The sequence below is a fragment of the Sander lucioperca genome, chromosome 24, assembly GCF_008315115.2.
Source record: "Sander lucioperca isolate FBNREF2018 chromosome 24, SLUC_FBN_1.2, whole genome shotgun sequence".
Classification (NCBI taxonomy): Eukaryota; Metazoa; Chordata; class Actinopteri; order Perciformes; family Percidae; genus Sander; species Sander lucioperca.
In genome coordinates, this window is record NC_050196.1 from 9,328,347 (window position 1) to 9,347,629 (window position 19,283).

Below are 19,283 nucleotides of genomic sequence, written 5' to 3' on the forward strand. Positions count from 1 at the left end.
AAGAAGCGACATTTTAAGCATAAAACACACTACTAACATACACAAACTGTTAATATCCTTCTCTAAATCTGATGTTATCACTTGTCACCCATTTCCCTTTACTTGAGCAGTCTTTTTTAAAAATGAGGACACATCAAAACATTTCTTCCCCTCGGTGGTAATTCAATAATAAACTAACGGAATTTAATGGGCTCTTTTAACCTGAAACAATTATATGGATTTTCTTTTCTCACAAATTGTGCAGTACTTTGTCAGTTGACAAGGAGAACTTGAACAGAGCGCTGTTTTTACATGCAAAATATACACGTTCCTTTTGAACATTTCTACACTATACACAAGGAGGCATCGACTGAAAAAGGAAAGGTTAGTACAAATACAGTGCATTACTACAAGTCGGGAAACACATATTCTGCAATGTTATATTCAATTTGTACAACCCACCCCTGAGACTTGGATGCTGAGTGGTTTACAAAAGCAAAACAGAGCATAGTGCTACATTTTTTTTGTCATGTCAAAAGTTTTCCACAAATTCCCAGCAGCGGCCAGATACATTATTAATTATTAATTCATTTATGATGTCCCTCGAGAAACAAACAAAATCTGCGCTAGGCCTGCACGATAAATCGTTATAAAATCGCGATCTCGATTCACCCGTTCGTGATTTAATTTTTAAATGACTTGGATTTTTTTTTTTTTTTCTCCAGTTAATTTATTGAAAGCATTTGACATTGACATGTTTTAATTATGTTAAGACATGTTCAAGGAGTTCAGATAGAGCCTGTATCAGGGCCATATTTAGTTCATTGTGTTATATGTCACTATTTTTGGTAGCCTACTGTACTTAAATGGCCAGTATGTACTTTTACTTTCTTTATTCATTGTAGCCTCTATGTTTTCAGGCTTGTGGGGATGCGCAATGTGCTATAGGTGCCAAAAACAAATCTATGTTTGGTACTGCCAGTTTGTTTTGTTTTGTCATGGTTCACGTGTGCAATAAACACTACACTTTGTGAGAAAAATAAATCGTGGCAGCGAATTGTGATATCAATTCTAAGCTAAAAAAATCGTGATTCATATTTTTCCCTGAATCGTGCAGGCCTAAATCTGCGCCAGTAGAAGTAACACGCCTTTGAAAATTGACCTCAAATATTTGTCATGGTAAATACATGCGTGATGCATGGCATGCATGGACTTTACTTTACTACATGTATGACTTGACTATACATGTAAGAAATGGTTGGGCACAGACGGGCCTATCAACAAGAAGCGTGTCTTTTAACAGAGTTGTAGATCAAGAATGAATTCAATTACATAATGGATGTGTGAAATTAAATTCTATTCGCAAATATTAATAAAAACGAGGCATCAACCACAGAGACAAAAATTCAGGAACATTTCTTTTATCTTGCCATGTCAACGTCACTTACGTGTACGGGTAAAGATCTACTACTTTTTAACATCCAACAATGTCAAAGATTAAGTTTCCGTTTTCCAGGCAACAAGTGAAAGACCACTAATGACTGAATGTTTCTGTCAAAACTGTAACCTCGGAGACCTTGGAGGTAAGGATGAAGTGAAGGATAACACTATTGTTGTACTAAGTCTAACTCTGGGAATAGCAGACAACATTTTAAACCTGGACGTCCACGGTGTCATCATTAAAACAATTATCATACAATCATTATGGGCAACCGAAGGGATTCCATTTACTTTAAAACTTCCCCTCAGCTTAACAATAAAGTATCATCGAATGACGTTAAATAAAATAATTTAGAGCATATATTAATTGTTATATAATCCAACATTTCAACTCTTCGTAACACCATCGAGATAAAGACCCTTATGAAAACAAGACGGAAGGGTTATTAAGCTCTCAGCCACGGTAGAAAATAAAGGCGTCGTCATTCTGACGCGAGACTGAACATGGGACCGATTTTTCCACTACGCTGTAAGATATTTGCCTGCAAATTTATCAAGCAAATTTCAATGTTGTTCAACCCCTGACAAGAATGAAGTTCTGCCCTGAGCCTGCTCTCCCAGAACATGATCTACTGTCCGGCCAGCAGGCCGAAAAAAATCCCTACTGCAAACGGAGGCTGAACAGACCCTTCCAACGCACCGAGTGATCTCATCCACATGCCACACAATAACCAACCAACAGTATTAAATGGCAAACTCTTTGATTCATGTTTTGTAAATAGCAGTATGCATGGATATAATGTAGGTCTAATGTAGAAATAAAAACAAAACAGTTGGGGGGCAGGGGGAGCAAAACAGGGAAGCTATGACTGTGGTTGATGCGGAGGAGACGGAGGCGTCTCTGGAGCTCCCGAGGCTCCTCCCACTGCCTGTCTGGCAGAGATGAGGTCCAGCGCCTCATCCAGCCCCTCCAGTTCACTTTGGTCCAGAAGCTCAAAGTCCTCTTCCTCGGTCGGAACTAGCGCGTCGTCGGGCATCGCCTCTCCGGTGCCGCTTTCTGTCGTAATCGCCTCATCCAGGTCCTGGTCAGCCCCCAGCGCTCCTATTGTAGTAATCGTAGTGTTAGCAGTGGTCTCGGTGGGTGGGGTGGAGGTCTCCAGAGGGCCAGGTGGGGTTTCAGTGGGAAGGAACTCGGCCAGGGAGGGCTCCTCGCTGGCCTCGCTGGAGCGCAGCATGGCCGACAGAGTGTTCTGCACCACTGTGGAGATGGCTGTGCTCACTATTTCCTCGCTCAACGCCTCCAAGGACTGTTGTGTACCCTGGGCTACTGCAGCTTCCTTCTCCTCTTCCTCCCGCGTCCCTGCTGCCTCCCCTGCGCCTGGCGCAGGCAACATGCCCTCCTCACCCCCAGGTGGTCGCCCATGTCCGTTGAAGTGCGTGTTCACAAAGTGGAGCGGAGACGCTAGGTGCTGGATAAGGAGGCTGGCGGGACTCAACGGTTCCCTCTCGGACTGAGCACCAGCCTGGACTCCGTCGCCGTGCCCGGGGCCTCGCAGAGGGAAGTGGAGCAGGTTGTGATCGATGGACGGGAACTCCTCAACGGAGGGGAACTCAGGCAGATCCCGCAGGTAGGACTCCTCTGGGTCGCTGTGTAAACTCTGCTGGTCCAGGTCTGTAGTAGAGATGAGACAGCAAAAAAACACAGACTCAAGCATCAAAGCCAAATATAATTCACAGATCGAGAGGTTTTTGGTTAAATATTACAGCAATAAATCACAAATATAGGTTTACTCAAGTGCAGACTTGAGCTGAACATCCTGTAATTACCCAGTTAAAGCGTAACTCTCGCCAAAATGCAACCTAGGGTCTTTTTGTGTACCCGAGTCAAACTTTCGTTTAAAAGCATATTTAGGACGGAATCGCCACTTTTAAGATTTAGTATTCTTGTTTTTCGGTCAAATGGCCTTTTGAATGGGAGTGCTAGGGGCACTTTTATGCTAGCCTCAAAATAGCTATTTTTAAAACACTAAGAAGGCTCGACACAACATGAGACTTTGCTCGAAGTATCACCAGGGGCTCTACAACTTAACGAAAGCATTGACAACATTGTTTGTGTACCCAGAGTTTACTAAAAAGAAAGGTTTTGAACAACTCACCGTAGCTCTTGTTGTTTCCGGCCGCAGCCATTTTATCAGTCGAAAACAATTGATTTCTGAATGCAACATAACAGGGAGGAGAGTAAAGATGGAAAGCTCCTAAAGCTTAGTTCCATATAAATGCACTGATTGTTTCTTGTTTTGTCGTTGAAAAAGGAGCCTCATATGGAGTCCGTTCATTCGCATTCGGATATCGACTCGTTTTAACTGCCGAGGTGGTAGCGGCCGGAAACAACAAGACCTATGGTGAGTTGTTCAAAACCTTTTTTAGTAAACTCTGGGTACACAAACAATGTTGTCAATGCTTTCGTTAAGGTGTAGAGCCCCTGGTGATACTCCGAGCAAAGTCTCATGTTGTGTCGAGCCTTCTTTTGAGGCTAGCATAAAAGTGCCCCTAGCACTCCCATTCAAAAGGCCATTTGACCGAAAAACGAGAAAAAAAACGTCCTAAATATGCTTTTAAACGAAAGTTTGACTCGGGTACATTCACAGAAACACCCTAGGTTGCATTTTGGCGAGAGTTACGCTTTAAAAGAAAACTTAGTGAAGCAAAAGAACATCTGCATGCACACTTCCTTTGAAATGAGCAAAGCTAAACGTCACTGTTCAGCTCGCAGACCAGCATTGTGGCTCTAATAGGATCAAGTGAACCTCATGCATCAGCAACGCCTCCATGGAGTGATGGGTTCTGCTATATTTTGGAATTCCTTTGAACTTCCCCCCCCCAAAAAAAAAAAAAAAAAAAAACCCAGCTACTTCTGTATGGGTATGAATTGAAGTGCGACAGGGATATGAGCGATCATTTACCTTCAGAGACGTCAGTGAGTTGAGGGGTGGTGGCTCTTGACACGGAGAACCCTCCGCTCTCCAAGATGGATGCCTCCTCATCTGACAGCTCCGAGTCTGTGATGGCCATCGCCAGAGCTGTGGTCTTCACATCCACCTGACCAACAAGATCACAGCGTTATACCACTGCTAACACACAAACGCAGTGTCTTAGTTCTAGAGCTGCTCGATTATGGGGGGAAAAAATAATCATAATCACGATTATTTTGGTCAATATTGAAATCACAATTTCTTTACACTATTACTCATTGTCTTTTGGAAAGATGTTGCAATTATTAAACTTAAAAAAAGGAAGTGAAAAAGTAAAACAAAATCAACACTGGAAACACCTAGAACTATGAAATTTCCCTTCATACTTTCCCCATTTGAACTTTTTTTTTCATTCAGAACTAGAGCTGGGCAATATATCGATATTATATCGATATCGTGATATGAGACTAGATATCGTCTTAGATTTTGGATATCGTAATATGGCATAAGTGTTGTCTTTTCCTGGTTTTAAAGGCTGCGTTGCAGTAAAGTGATGTCATTTTCTGAACTTACCAGACTGTTGTAACAGTTCTATTATTTGCCTTTACCCACTTAGTCATTATAGCCACATTACTGATGATTATTTATCAAAAATCTCATTGTGTAAATATTTTGTTAAAGCACCAATAGTCAACACTACAATATCGTTGCGGTATCGATATCGAGGTATTTGGTAAAAAAATATTGTGATATTTGATTTTGTCCATATCGCCCAGCTCTATTCAGAACACAAGACAAAATAAGAGTTTACTTACAAAACGCAATGTGCAAAACAATCCTTTTTCTCGATTACTCTGTCTTTGTGATCATAAGGAGCCAAAATCGTAATCCCGATTCAAATTTGGATTAATTGCACACCCCTACTTAGTTCATTCAATAGACACTGCATATTGACTGCCTACCTGACATTACAGCAACAGTGTCACTTACTGAATGGAACCGTGTCCTGCAGGTGCGTAATGGAAACTGGTCACACTTGAAAAATGTATTTTTTTGAAGCTATTTACTACACCACAATGCAGAGCTCCATTTGAACTAAAAATAAAAACACATTTCCTGCTTCCCACACTGCTACTGCTTCCTCTGTTGAACTTATGCGGTACACACTCTCATGAAAGTCTAAAAAACAAAAAAAAAGTGGCAGTGAAACATGGGTTGAGTTTGGAGGTGTGTCTTCATACCGTTGGGGCAAAACAGGACAGCTCCTCCTCACTGTCACTCTCCGTTTCAGCTCTTGGCTCGTCCCCCTCCTCCATCTCCTTCTTCACCTCTGTTAAAACACACACACACACACACACTTTTATAATGGAGAGGAAAATGCATTTGAACAAATGTCCTTAAGAACTGATTAAAAGACAGAATGGCACTAAGGTTTATGCCATATCTTCAGAATGAGCAACAATATGCATGTACTGTTACACTGGGAGACATAGATAGAGAAGGGGGGGTTACAACTTAAGAGGGGAAAACAGCAGTATGCTCGGACCAATCTCAAAAGTATGTGTGTTTCGATTTGCGGGTTGGTTTTGTGGAAAGGTCTTGACGAAAACGATCAAACAAAGTATAAATATAATGCAATTTTAAAAAATGTACAAAAGATATACTTCTTTGAAAAGCACAGAAGTGAGGAAGGAGAATGTAAATCTCACTAATGTTAATGGTGCTTGTATTGTCTTTTTTCTCTCTTTCTTAATAGCTTGCTAGAGTAGGATGGAAATTGGAGTATTATTTTTGTATTATTTAAAATTGTCTGTTTAGTTTATCGTATGGGATTGTGCACTTGTCTATGGTAAAGACTGGGGGTAGGACTTACAAGTCTAAGCTTTTTCCTATCCCTTTTTCGAATGGGTCTAGTATGTGTTATGTTGAAAACATTTTGTTGTTGTTATTCATTTTCAAATCGTTCAAAATAAAGATAAAGATATTGGATCTAGGTACAAATGTAACTGGAGGAACTTATAATCACACTTCCTTAATATTCAACATGGTTCTAGTTACACAATGATGTTACATGTGGTGGGAGAAGAAAGGTGTTCTCAATCGATTCAAGCTCCTTGTGTTACACTTCATACTCACAAGCCTATCCCTGTATTAATGTTACAAACACAGGCATTTGTTTTAATTTGATGTAATGCACTAGCCTGGGAAAACCCTGACGAACTTCCGGCAAATTTGAGATTTGCTCTGCAAGTCCGTCTGGCCAAGAGCCCATTCAAGCCCATTTCCAATTTTTCCAAATCGAGGCACCAATCACAGCCGTTGAGGCAGGCTTTACGCGATGACGATAGCACAGCGACGGCGAGCAGCTTTTTGTTTACATTCAACATGACGGCCACCGAAGCGCAGCAACCCGTTGATGCCGCTGTCGCTGCTACGTCACCCGGATCGTTGGTCTGATTGGTTGAAGGACTATCCAATTACGCCCAGAGGCATTTGAGCGGCGTCCGTTGGTGACGCCCCTTTTGAAAATGGGCTGTGAATGAACGTTCCCCAGACCCACTCTCAGTTACAACTGAGAAGGGTCTGGTGTCAACCAGGCTAGTAATGCGCATGAGTTAGGCCTAAATCTGTAGCCTGAAGGTGTCACAGTAGCACTCACTCCTCTTGTCGTGCTTGCGGTGCTCGGTTTCTCCCTTCATGCTGTAGTCCAGTTTCATCAGGATTGGCTCCAAGCCGGTGTACATCCTCTGGATCAGTTCGTGGTACACCACCAGCGGCCACAACAGCACGCTCAGGACTGAACAGGTGCACAGACAAAGCAGTATCAACTTTATACTGCCCTTTTTCTTCACCAGTATCAAAACAAGAGTGCCATTCAATAAAAATGATCCATTTTAACAGCTGATGTGATAAATATCTACTTGCTACAAAATATTAAAATACAAGCAGCATGGCCTATTACATATTCCCCTACACCTACAGGATTCCTGATGTTTACTGAACACATTACCAGGGAATCCAAAACCACAAGAAAATGGAACTACTCCATTAACCGCTACCATTGCCTGATAACACACACACCCTCTGTTTGTCAGGACAGCACACAATCCAATGTAAATTCAGGCTTAGCACAATAGTTTCTTTATGCCGATTAGCAAAAGGTGACTCACCAATAATATAGGAGATCATGATTCCTGGTACATAATGCCCAACCACGGCAAGTACAAGACAGCCACTGCACATCATCACACAGAACTGGGAAACAGAACAAGTAAAAGGAAATTAGGCTATTACACCTTCAAGCTGCACAGGGTACAGCATGAGGAAGTGAAAACGTGGCATCTCTGCAGGTGTGTGGTGTGTTTGTGCATGATAGAAGAGAATGCAGCACCTGCTGAGATCAGACAGATTGCACCGTGTGATGTAGATATCCCATACTTATTCTTATATACAGTTGCGTTCAAGGCGTTCAATTGCAATAATTAACCACAAATACAAGCATTTAGGGTGTCTGAAATATGCGACGCTTTTCCTGTAAATTCCTTTCTTTGTGTGTGAATGGGAGGAATCAAAGTGCTGTACCTTGCCATGGTTCTGTTGTTTGTACTGCAGCATCTCCTGCAGGTACAGGCAGTAGGTCAGGTAGCTTTCAGCCAGGTGGTGGCTGAGCTCAGGAATACTGAGCAGATGCTGCTCCACACTCATTGTGTCACTGTATGCAAACAAGAATACACACAGGAAGAGAGTGACAAAACATTTGGTAAAGAACAAAAATCTGTACTTAAAATGCTTCAGGCTGTACTTAAATGTTTGCAGAGAGGAGGTAATGTATGATTCTATGTTAATCTAATGACAATGGAGACGCCTGGTAGCCTAAAATTAGTTGTGATGATACTGTATGGTGTGACGTGAAGGAAATTTTGTAAACATAAAGACAGACTTCACAACGTTGTCATAAAGAAAACTATCTAACAAGTAATCTGTTTATTGTGCACATATACTACATACCTTTGTACAGGATGAGCCTCTGCATGTTCCACTGAAGTAGGAGAAAAACACAATTAGCAGCAGGTCATGAACATGTTTTTCAAGATTATTAAAAAGAGTCAAGGGGTTTATGCTTTTGGGCCTTGGAGCATAAAAACGTGTATGTAATGTGTTTGATTACATATTAATGTTGTTTAATATCAAGCAATCATACACTGGTTGTGAATTGGAAAACCTCAACTTAGATTGATTAGAATGTATGCATTACCTGATACATAAGGACACTAATAATAACATTTAGCTGATTTTCCGTCAATTTCTTTGCTTGACAATTTTCCACCTTGACAAGGCACAAACACTGCAGGAAAAATACTTCATCTTAAGAAGATAAACAGTCTACACACTGACATAGTCAGAGCAGGCTTCTCTATCCAGTGAAGGTACTGCGATTCCACAAATATTGATTTTAGTTGGCTCAGCAACAGTGAACATGTGCTTGGGCAATGAGTGACAAAGTCTGAGAACTTGATTGGAATGACATAAAGGCCTGGGTTTACCGGTAATGATGGGCAACTTGGGCTTCCATCTCTCCAGGAGCATGACTCCCAGCAGGGACACACTCAACAGGAACAGAGGCCGCAAGGAGGTGGATGACAGGAGCCTGTGGAGACACATAGATAAACAGCCTACCAATTGGCTTGTTCAACACAAAAATATAATAAACATACAAACAACAACAAACTCACTTCCAAATTAAACTTAATAAATACATCTATACAGCACCTGTGTTAGTCGGCTGTCATTGACAGCTGGTTCACAAGGCCTGGGCCACTAAGCATGACATGAGTGTTTGTTAGGAATAAGATGAACAAAGCTGTCGGGTGTAAACAACTCAAAATAACTCTGGTTGCGTGTTTTGTCAGCGTAATAATGTTTTTCCTGATAGTGTTTAATGCATGACGCCAAATTTGCCGAGCTAAAAAATGTAAGTTTAAGCTGTCTTGAAAGCTACGTTAGCATTGGGCTAAAGACGTGGGATTAGCTAATTTATCTTGACGTTCACTCGTAATATCCTCGCTGATGTTAGCCAGCCTTGCTAATGATGTTCAATGCAACCTCATTGCGCTGTCAAGAATGTGAATAACGTGATTAAACACGGACTCGACGGTTACCAAAATAATGTGTTGAGTGTCAGGGCGACAGAGATGCTGTAGAATGGCCTCTCCCAGACCAACAGCCTCTGCACCCATAGCAGTAGGGGCTCATACTGCGATAGCCAACCCTGAAGACGCTCCCGCAGGCGGACGAGCTCCGGGTTTTCGTCCCCGCGGGTTTGTTCCGATGTCCCTGAAGGGAACAGGGACTCAAGACCGACAGAAGAGGAGGTAACCGATGGGCGTCTTCTGGCCTCCTCCTCGCTCGCCATGTTTCCCCCACTTTGTTATGTTGTTGGGATATCACGGGGTATATGCAAAGAGCAGAGTCAAGTGTGGCAGACGTACAGAGAAAGTAAGCTTCCGGTTATTACTTTCAAAATAAAACCTATCGCTTATAGCAACACAAAACACCAACGCGAAAATGATCAATAGAGATGTATTTGGTCAATAAAAATACACGTTTTAAAAATGAAAGGTGTTTTCTTTTACAAATAACCTCATATCTAATATAATGATTAGTAATAATTTCAGAGATGTTATGTCCGGCACGGTAAGCTTATTTTACTTTGAAGGCAATATTAATTTCCGTCCTTATTCTTGATGGTTTCTGGCAACTTGATGTACCAATACAGATGGGCGTACGGATCACGTGTTTCCTTGTTTACGGAGAAGGGGGTTAAGGTTAAAGCCCATTGTGCCCCTGTGTGGTTAGATATACTGCTGCATGCATGAAATGTTGCACAAAGGTAAAACACCTGCAAACGCAGCCAGAGACGGTTTAGTATAGAGGATCTTTGTTTCTATGAATGTTTTATTTTGAAGGATGTAACCGAAAATGATTGCTTATATGCGATATGTCTATGGATAAATCTATCTTGACATTAATGTAGTTGTAGTTACTGTACGTGGCCGCTAGAGGGCGTAAACACATTTTCTGAACATTATAATAATATATTATTATTATTATAAGTTTTGCTAAAGCTGTAGCTAGCTATACCGACAACTTTACAGTTAAATGTTACACAGATAAAGTCAAGGAAATAATCAGACCAGGGCATACAAAGTTAAATGAAAGACATTCAAGGCAGTTAAATACTTTTTATTTTATGTTATGTTTTATTGGATGTAAGATTTGAGATTAGATTAAAAAACAGAAACGTGACTCTTGATATTTTTTCTCCATTAAAAGAGTAATCCATCTCTTTTCTGGGATAGGGTTCAGGAGGCACTAATGATTTTTTTTAAAGACAACACAGGTTGATGAGTAGAATTTAAGATAATTGTAAAATGACATGATGTTACACACTCCTATACAGTAGGTGGCGCCGGCGATATGCACCTAAAAGTTGTTTGCAATCCGCCATTATATGATGATAGTATGATAGTAGAATATTTACCGGTATGTGTATTTAATTTTAATTGTAATTAATGAACACCAAGCAAACTTCAGCCATAGTCCACGTACTGCATTTATCCCGAAAATGTAGATTGAAAAGACCACACACATGCAAGTTTTGATACAAATGTTTAATACAGAAATATACAGTGTTGCATAAACACATATTGATCAATTTGATCAAATGCAGCCAATATGGACATTGTGCTTGGAGACCTATAGAGATTCAGTACATTTTCAAGGCTGGCTCGCTGTCCTTTATAGTTACTTGAACACAGCACATAAATCATGGAAGACAGCTTAATGTAAACAGCAGCACAGCCAGGGAATTTTTCTTCCTTTTGTGGTCTCTCATTTCAGTCACAAGTTAATTTCTGAAAGACATAAGCACGATCTTCTATCATTCTACTTAGCAACTACAATGAGTAAAAAAAAAAGGCTTGAGAGGCCTACCTGGCTGGGTACACGGCCAGGACTCAAGCCTACACAGGGAGGAGAGTAGGGGACCACCTAGGACAAAAGGGCATCAATACCTGCGGGGGTTAAGACCATGGCCTGCAGCAGGTCAGACAGAGAGATGATGCCCTTCACCACATCAGCCCGGTCCACCAGGACCAGCCGATGGACCTGAAAATGACAAGGAGAGAACATTCTCCTGTAGTTTGCAGATTGTCTGATTTCATGAGAAATATTTGAGACCAAACTCATTCAAAGAAAAACATCTACCTCAGCGTTGACTATACGGTCTATGATGATTTCCAAGGTTTCATCAGGGTAGCACTTGATTACTCCCTCAACAAAACATGAGCGCCTGCGAACGGCCTCCTGCATCGGCATGTCCAGATTGTTGTACATCTTCTGGGCTGCTAGATTCTGCCATGGAGTGAACACAGATACCTCAGTGTCGGAGCAGGTGACACCAAACAATGGTACGATATGCAAGGATAAAGACTAAACTGTAGGTGTTCTTTGAGATTAACAATTAGAGCCTACAAAACTGTCTTGCACAAAAACTAAGACAGAATACTTACTATCACATCAAATCTTGAGTAGAGTGACACCACTTTGCCTGAGAAAACAAAATGTTGGACTCCATAATATCAGTGCTAAGATACTTTCTGGTAAACCGTAATGCCCATCAATACTAATAAATACAGCTATCTAATGTAAAACAATCACATTTTTAAGTGCATACCTTGTTCATCCACCACAGGTAGTGCAGACACTCGCCTTTCCACAAAAATGGAGAGGGCATCATAAAGTGATGCTGTTTGCTGAACAGTGGCGATGTTCCTGAACGTCCCAATCTCAAGCTCCTGGATCTGCCTTCCAATGAATGCAGGCTTGGGAACTTTTTTCTGCTGAAAAAATAAAATCCAAAACAGCATTGTGAAGGAACATTGATGCATGCAAACAAAAAGCAGGTTGTAAGTGAGCCACATGCTAAACATCTGCTTGCTCACAAATATATGGAGAAACTTGAGGATTCTTTTGTGGGTGAGAATGTGCAGGACATTTCCAGACTCTGGATCGATGACTGGCAGCCTGTGGATCTTATATTTGAGTAAGGAATAGATGGCGTCAAAGAGGCTAAAAGGAAAAGAGCAGAGGAGAGCATTTACTGCCAGTGGACTAGAAATCAGTTGAAATAGTTTAAAGATGAGTGTTGTGTGCACTCACCTGGCCTCTGGGGAAATACTAATGAGGAAGTGATTGGAACACTGTAAGTAGATATCTAGACAGAAGGAGAGAGAAAGAGAGCTCTCATGGAAATTCACAGAAATGTGCACACGGGGGTAATATCTGTGATCAGTGTTGGTTATTTACTTTGAAATGAATCACCTCGCCATGTCTCAATCTTGTGGTTCTCCAGCTCATACATTTGAACCTTCAAAGGGAAAACCCAAATTTCAAGTTATGAGTCAGATTACAATTCAAGTCAAATCAAATATTGCAACCCTTCAAAACATTCTGTCAAGTGTAGGGCTTTCACACTTTGTTTTAGGCCATCTCTGGTTATATTAGAAAAAGAAGGGGATGTTAAATAATAATGTCTGATCTCTGATATTTATACTATCCTAAAAATAAAGCTGATCAGAGTTTACATTTGGTACTTGGTACTTGGTATTGGGTACTGTGAGGTCTTCATACTCACCAAAGGGGACTTGTAATAGCAATGGAGGATGTTGATGAAATCCGTAATAGTCAGCATACCTGTGAAATGTTTCCATTATCAGAATTCACAGTGACCGATACTTCACTATGGCTATTCCAATAATCTCTCGTCTTACCCACAAATCTCTGCAGCTTGCTGTCCCATAAAGGCGCAGCCCTCAAGCCATTTGCCACCAGTGCAAAAAAGGCCTTTTTCACCTTTTGGAAGTCATAACATTTACACAGTCAAGAGTAGAGATTTACTAGCAACAAATACCAATGGTGATTCAAGCACCTGTGCACAAGTTTCTTACTTGTAGTGTGGTATCAAATATGACCAGTTTACAGCTGGTTGGAATGGCATCATAGCAGCAGTGACTTTTCATGAAATTCATGTAGACTGTGGCGTCAGCCTCTGTGTGGAATCACACGTTATACCACATATCATAACAGCTGATCACACTACCTGACATAGACATACACACACCTTTTAACAAGCATTAACAGCACAGATCCTGGCACTGAATGTGTACATACAACCCTGCTTATATGCACATTTACAAAGACAGATCATATGTATGCAAATGATTGTAATCATACCCTGTTTCTTTATTTCCTTCCTCTTTTCTGGGAGTAACACCTACAACAGAGCAAGCACACATGACATAGTCAGGATAGTTTAAACTCCACAAACACGTTTCTTCTAGTTGTATTCAACCCAAAGTAGCATTTCACCTGTGAGGGAGGCTCCATAATTCTGTTGGTGTGTCCATGAAAAAGTTGATTTCAAAGCAGCAAACTCAAACTGCTGGGGACTCCGCTTAGTTTGCTGCCCTTTCCTATGAAGCAGTTGGGTCTATATTAGGAGCTCTCGAGTGGCATGCAGGCCAGGGGTAAAAGAAGCTGGCTCAAGCTCAGGGGGAGGGACACTGAATAATCTGCCAAAACCAGACATCCGCTCCCCTGTCCCTTTAAAATGCACTCGTTATCGCCTTGCCTACATGCTGGTTTAAAGGAATGCATTGGCTTCCCTTAAAACACGTACTGCCATCTCAGATCTCATTTTCCTCTATTTATTGACTGTAAAGCGGTGTAGCACACACAAGGTGGAACTTCTGGCATAGAATTATTCATTGAAGAGGTTTTACAAATCCATCTTACATTATTTATCAAGGCCTGTTGTCAGGCATAAAAATGGCATTACATTGTGGTTTATATGGGCTGCATACAGTATCAGGTCTTTCAGAGAGCCTTAACATACTAAACGTATTGTTGGCTGTCAACTTGTGACAGTAGTGTGCTTCAAACGATGATTTTCCCAGGCTTTACACTGTTGTTGACAAAGACGATAATTAACAAATGTCACAAAGAAATGCATCCTTTATTAGACTGTTGGTTTTTCTACAGATTTGTACAATATTTGTATTTTACACCATGTACAAAATTAAAAGGACTTTGTGCTGTATCAAATTCAGATGCTCAGAACAATTAGTCAAAAGGTTCGATTGCAAAATAAATGTCCTGGGGACCATGTAGACCTCTGTGTTTAAAAGATGCACTGGACAATGCTCGACAACAGAGTGAAATGTCCTGTTGCAGTGAAAATGGAGCCAGATGTGCAAATTCCAGACCGCATCAACAAAGAAACACGGCCGTTAGCCTGTAACACGTTCAGAATGTTCACTTCAAAAACACCAACCAGAAACCAAATACAAATTGCATGAAACCGCAGGAGTCCATCCTTTTTACAGAGAAGGGAAACTAATCTCTTAAATCTCATCTGGCTACATAACCCTGTGACAGGGAAGTGACTTTAAGGTTATGTGTTGCCACATAGAATCTGGCAATTATTGACAATAAAGAAAATGAGACTTTTTACTACAAATGAACAGAATAAGAGGAGTTGATGTTATTGATTTCTGTGTGGTCAATTTCCTTTCTTTGATACTTTCTTCTGAATAAAAAAGGGAAAGTTTACAAGGACAGGAGGCAATTAATGTGTTCCACAAACAGAAACAGAAACTATTTGGTGTACAAAATGCTTGCTGCATGTGTGTGACCAATGCCTGATGTAAAGCTCCTTATGCATAAATGAAAAATAAATTGTAACCCTAAGCAAATATGGATAAGCCAAAATTACTGCAAGTAAACAAAGTAAACTGGTTTAGTCCCTTCTTCTCACAGAGCCCTATCATTAAAAAAAACCACCTACTGTGAAAGTCAACTTTCAGATATGCTGTGAAAACCTCCACACACTTTCATCAACTTGCCAAGTAGCAAGCAGCTTTAATATTACAGCTGTAATATAGTAACTCAAAACACACATCCCAAAAGGCCCTACATCCTGGTCTGAACTTTCAAACGCCGATAAATGTGGGTAGCGAAACTGTTTGGTTGCAGCCAAGAAAAACATCTCAAACTAGCTTCCATTTCCTTGTTATATTCTCCGCATTTAAAACAAGTTGCAGAACAACAGAACACTATGGCATTTTACTTGTGGCAAATGAATTCTGCAGTGCTGAGCTATAAGTGAATTTCTGAAATCTCCTCTGTCTGTGGCTAATTACTCTGGCTTTTGCACCTGTATTCTAGATCTGGAAAAATAAACAAAAACATGACTTGAAGCAGTTGATGAGTCATGAAATCAGTGCTGGTTTAACTTCCAGAGTCCATTACCACAGGTTGACAGGAGTGGAGTCTGCCAGTGACTAACCGGGCATGAGCAGAGCTTGGGCTTTGTCGACAGGCAACATAGACTCCGGATGGCAGGATCCCAGCTGTATAGGTGGAGTATAGTGAGAGTTTAGACCTGGTTCTGCCCATCCAAGGAGGCTGGAGGCCAGCCACGTTGCATGATGGTTATCAAGGGAGCCGTGAGCGAAGAGTGTTGAGGTGTTTCTAAGCCCGCACTGAAGAGGACGGAGGGATGCAAGACAGCCAGGACAGAAGAAGGAGACAGGAGACCAGGTTTGGGGAGCTTCCATATCAGAATCTGTTTCAGGATGTATGTGACCCATTGAGGCAAGCATGGAGCCCCAGAGACACAATACTGATGTCTGTGAGGATACCGAGGGGGGGCTTTGTCCGTGGTCCTGGTCGATTTCAATTGCACCGGGCTGACGGTTCAGACTGTTGTTGGCCAGAACACAACGGGGGAGGTGCCGGGCTGGAGAAGGAGCTTCTGCATTTCGGTTGGAGATCTGAAGGTCCGGACTAATCTCAGCTGGAGGTAGAAGCATGGACTGGCCGCTCCGAGAGAGACTGAGCTGGTGCACCACAGCGCTGGTGGCAATAAGGCCAGCCACACTGGTCAGATAGACCAGGCCGAGCATACATGAAACCTGAAAATACAATGAGGTTTATCGGATGATCAAACCTTATATGTTCACAATTCTAATACCTCTAGTTTTGACTATATATTGTTGTTGCAATGTTTGTGTGGTCTTAAGTAATAACTAGAGGAGAAAAAAAGACATTGAAAAAACCTTGGTAAAGTGCTGGTAGATGGCTGTGAGGGCTTGACTCCATGCCGATTGCTCCAGTAGCACACAGAGGTCAGTGTAGGTGAACCAGCCACGCTTCATCCCCTGCCGCTCTGCAATACTGGGGATACAGAGGCAAGAGTCAGAAATACTCCATTTACACTAGTTATGTCACTACAGTGCTGATAAAAAAAAAAAAAAATGATTCAAAAAGTATTTTGAGACTACCAACCTGGTTTCCAGTTGACTTAGTATATCAAATAAGTCATTTGGCTCTGTGAAGAGGCTCCACTCCTAGAAGATATGACACAATGGTTGGGACAAAGAACTTGAACCAAAATGCCAATGTGAGAACATATTATCTGCTAATGCACAAACACACTTACAATGGCATTCAAGAAGTTCATCTCCAGGTTATTGACAGTTTTGACGTCCAACTTCCCAGCCGCTCCCCACTCATCGTTGAAAACCTCTTCTTCCTCCCCTTCATCGTACAGGTACTTGCTGGCAACCATCTAATTCAATGTGAGAGATCAATGGATTTGTCAATGCAATATTATTATACTCACAGTCTGGGAACAAAAGTATCACTCTGCAATGCTTCCTGAAATGAGCGCCAACAATGCCAGAAATAACACTGACACATATGGAATGACCTATGAACCCAACACACATACCATGGAGATCAGGAAGAGGTCAGAGGAGGAGATCTTTTGTAGGTATTCAGGGTTTCTATGTCGGAGCCTTTCTATGTAAACTAGAGCCAGCATCATGGCACACGGCGAAATGCAAGCCTCCCTGAAGCAAAAAATAGATTAGTTTTAGATTTATGACTGGCAGTGCAACATTTGGTTCCTATAAAATATATAATCTATGCATACATGCATAATACAAAGTACAAACCTGGAAACATGAGCAGCATACTTCTTCTGAAGCTTTCGTATTGGGCTTGGGGCAGACTTCTGGAAGATTTCAACAGCGATATCTGGAGTCACAGTAAGTAAAAACAAAAGTTAACTTGTGTGCAATCACAATCTATTTAGGTTTATCATCTAATTATGTACATGTAACATGCAAGTCACTATATGGGAACTTCAAAGTTGTCACAAAAATATTTTATATAAAACTAAATCCTCTGTTGTTGACAGTGACTCATAACAAGTCAGGGGGAAAAAAAACTTGCACATCCAGTTTTTACGAAAGTGAGTCGGGGAGGCGCTTTAGTTCTGTGTGTTCACCTAGTTTAAAGGCTAATATTTAACTCACCTGTAACAGGGCAAGAGAGGCCATCTAAAGAAACGTCTTTGTCCAGGCCATAATACAGTCGCTTTCTCACTCGTTCACTCAACTTCTGGTGTCCAGGAAGAAACTGCAAAAACAACAACGTTGCGTTAGCTAGTTCGCTTAGAAAAGCACTAACGTTACGTAAAACGCTACCTGCAAAAAAAACAATATGCTCAGCACTAATTTTACTAACACGCACATTTACAACTGCTTCCATTAACACTAACGTTTCGTGAGTTTACAGTAGCTTTTTATAAATACTATATAAGGCCCGTAATGTTAGCTTGCCAACGGAGTGAGGGCAACCTGACAGCTAGCAACGTTAGCTAACAAAGTACTAGCGTTAGGAGCTAGCGTTACTTAAAAGTATCAATTTTAACGACACATGATTTAGCTTGAATTGGCAACATTAGCTATCTAGCTAGTCAATGTGACTTAAATATGCCGTATTTGAAATTCGAACAAGAGACCCAATGTTAACCTAACTGGCTGACATATCCATCAACTAACGTTAGCTTAGCTAAAGCGCCAAGCGTTAGCTTCCGTACTTTGTGGACCTAGCGTCGTCGTAACTCAACAACATACCGTGAACTCCTGGAAGTCCGAAAACTGAAATGTCTTTTCGTTAAATAAAGCGTCGAAATCCATATCTACTATAGATTAAACATTAGTCCGCCGAGTTTTGAAAAGACGACTGTTTGGCCTGGCCCCCGTCTGACAAGTAACTGCTAGAGCTCAGACAGCAACACGCCCTGCCTGACCTGGGACACTTCTCTGAACGGCAGCTTGCATCAGTTTTGCATTACTGCCATCTTCTGGTGTTAGTTAACTCTTACAGTGTCCAGGATGTCATATTTTGCTCATCAGTCCTGTTCTCATTAGGAAGCCTTGTCCACTCTCACCACACTCCAGTATGTTCTTAACTCCTGCGCCTTTTATCCCAAATAGTTTCATTTCTTTCAACATCGCCCTTTTCTCTGATAGGCTACATATTTCCTGCAAGTAACAAGCACATGCTCTACAGTTTCTGGTACCTCACAATGATCACAATACCAGTTGGATGCTTTCCTATAATGATGTGTGCTGCTTAGTTGTTTAGTTGCTGTGTCTAACTCTCAGCTTGCTTATTCTTACTTGATCTTTCCGGAGTGTAAATGTCAGAATCAGAATCAGAAAGGAGTTTATTGCCACAGTAGTTACCCTACCTGGAATTTGCCTTGGTGATAGGTGCATTATACATACACAAACAAACATAGCCTATTGAACATTATTAAGAAATAAACAATAAATACAGACCTATAGGCAGACTCAGCCCCGCCAGGGATGAGTCCAATGAGAGCGGCCCTGTAGAGGTAGGTCTAGCAATGCGAGACTACTCTTTCTATAAGAAAACGGTTCTGTTCTCATGTTCCTTAAGCCTTCCCAGGTCAAT

At 41.3% G+C, this 19,283-nt stretch overlaps 3 protein-coding genes across 10 annotated transcripts; all 3 read right to left on the reverse strand.

Annotated features, from left to right (window-relative positions):
* Positions 1-870: 870 nt before the first annotated feature.
* On the reverse strand, positions 871-9,804 carry retreg2 (reticulophagy regulator family member 2). The gene is made up of 9 exons (XM_031292287.2): positions 9,551-9,804; positions 8,936-9,039; positions 8,400-8,430; positions 7,974-8,103; positions 7,562-7,646; positions 7,051-7,188; positions 5,633-5,721; positions 4,383-4,518; positions 871-3,091 (listed from the first exon to the last, which is right to left on the reverse strand). The coding sequence occupies exons 1-9, from the start codon at positions 9,802-9,804 to the stop codon at positions 2,283-2,285; spliced, it is 1,776 nt and encodes a 591-aa protein (XP_031148147.1). The 3' UTR covers positions 871-2,282.
* Positions 9,805-11,047: 1,243 nt separating this feature from the next.
* prkag3a (protein kinase, AMP-activated, gamma 3a non-catalytic subunit) lies at positions 11,048-14,274 on the reverse strand. 8 transcript variants are annotated; one of them, XM_035998795.1, is made up of 13 exons: positions 13,821-14,274; positions 13,686-13,725; positions 13,400-13,500; positions 13,227-13,304; positions 13,087-13,145; positions 12,759-12,819; positions 12,612-12,666; positions 12,395-12,521; positions 12,127-12,292; positions 11,963-12,000; positions 11,658-11,804; positions 11,465-11,558; positions 11,048-11,328 (listed from the first exon to the last, which is right to left on the reverse strand). In XM_035998795.1, the coding sequence occupies exons 4-13, from the start codon at positions 13,249-13,251 to the stop codon at positions 11,288-11,290; spliced, it is 813 nt and encodes a 270-aa protein (XP_035854688.1). In that variant the 5' UTR covers positions 13,252-13,304; positions 13,400-13,500; positions 13,686-13,725; positions 13,821-14,274; the 3' UTR covers positions 11,048-11,287. The 8 variants fall into 8 exon arrangements, with proteins under 8 accessions (XP_035854688.1, XP_035854687.1, XP_031148153.1 ...); XM_035998794.1 differs by having other exon boundaries at positions 12,127-12,289; positions 12,774-12,819; positions 13,223-13,304; XM_031292293.2 differs by having other exon boundaries at positions 12,774-12,819; positions 13,223-13,304.
* A 173-nt stretch (positions 14,275-14,447) lies between these two features.
* On the reverse strand, positions 14,448-18,699 carry cnppd1 (cyclin Pas1/PHO80 domain containing 1). Its single transcript, XM_031292290.2, has 8 exons — positions 18,437-18,699; positions 17,834-17,936; positions 17,471-17,552; positions 17,245-17,365; positions 16,954-17,082; positions 16,800-16,861; positions 16,571-16,688; positions 14,448-16,426 (listed from the first exon to the last, which is right to left on the reverse strand). The coding sequence occupies exons 1-8, from the start codon at positions 18,497-18,499 to the stop codon at positions 15,794-15,796; spliced, it is 1,311 nt and encodes a 436-aa protein (XP_031148150.1). The 5' UTR covers positions 18,500-18,699; the 3' UTR covers positions 14,448-15,793.
* Positions 18,700-19,283: the final 584 nt, after the last annotated feature.

Excerpts from the sequence above, each read along its gene's own strand:
- retreg2 (XM_031292287.2), bottom strand. The coding sequence starts at position 9,804 with ATGGCGAGCGAGGAGGAGGCCAGAAGACGCCCATCGGTTACCTCCTCT. Across the intron at positions 5,722-7,050 it reads CCGCAAGCACGACAAGAGGA|AGGTGAAGAAGGAGATGGAG; the intron begins GTGAGTGCTACT and ends GTGTTTTAACAG. Across the intron at positions 3,092-4,382 it reads ACTCACTGACGTCTCTGAAG|ACCTGGACCAGCAGAGTTTA; the intron begins GTAAATGATCGC and ends TCTCTACTACAG.
- prkag3a (XM_031292291.2), bottom strand. Across the intron at positions 13,305-13,399 it reads TATTTGATACCACACTACAA|GTGAAAAAGGCCTTTTTTGC; the intron begins GTAAGAAACTTG and ends GACTTCCAAAAG. Across the intron at positions 12,293-12,394 it reads TCAAGTTTCTCCATATATTT|CAGAAAAAAGTTCCCAAGCC; the intron begins GTGAGCAAGCAG and ends TTATTTTTTCAG.
- cnppd1 (XM_031292290.2), bottom strand. The coding sequence starts at position 18,499 with ATGGATTTCGACGCTTTATTTAACGAAAAGACATTTCAGTTTTCGGAC. Across the intron at positions 17,553-17,833 it reads CCTCTCTTGCCCTGTTACAG|ATATCGCTGTTGAAATCTTC; the intron begins GTGAGTTAAATA and ends CTGTGACTCCAG. Across the intron at positions 16,862-16,953 it reads TGAACTTCTTGAATGCCATT|GAGTGGAGCCTCTTCACAGA; the intron begins GTAAGTGTGTTT and ends CATATCTTCTAG.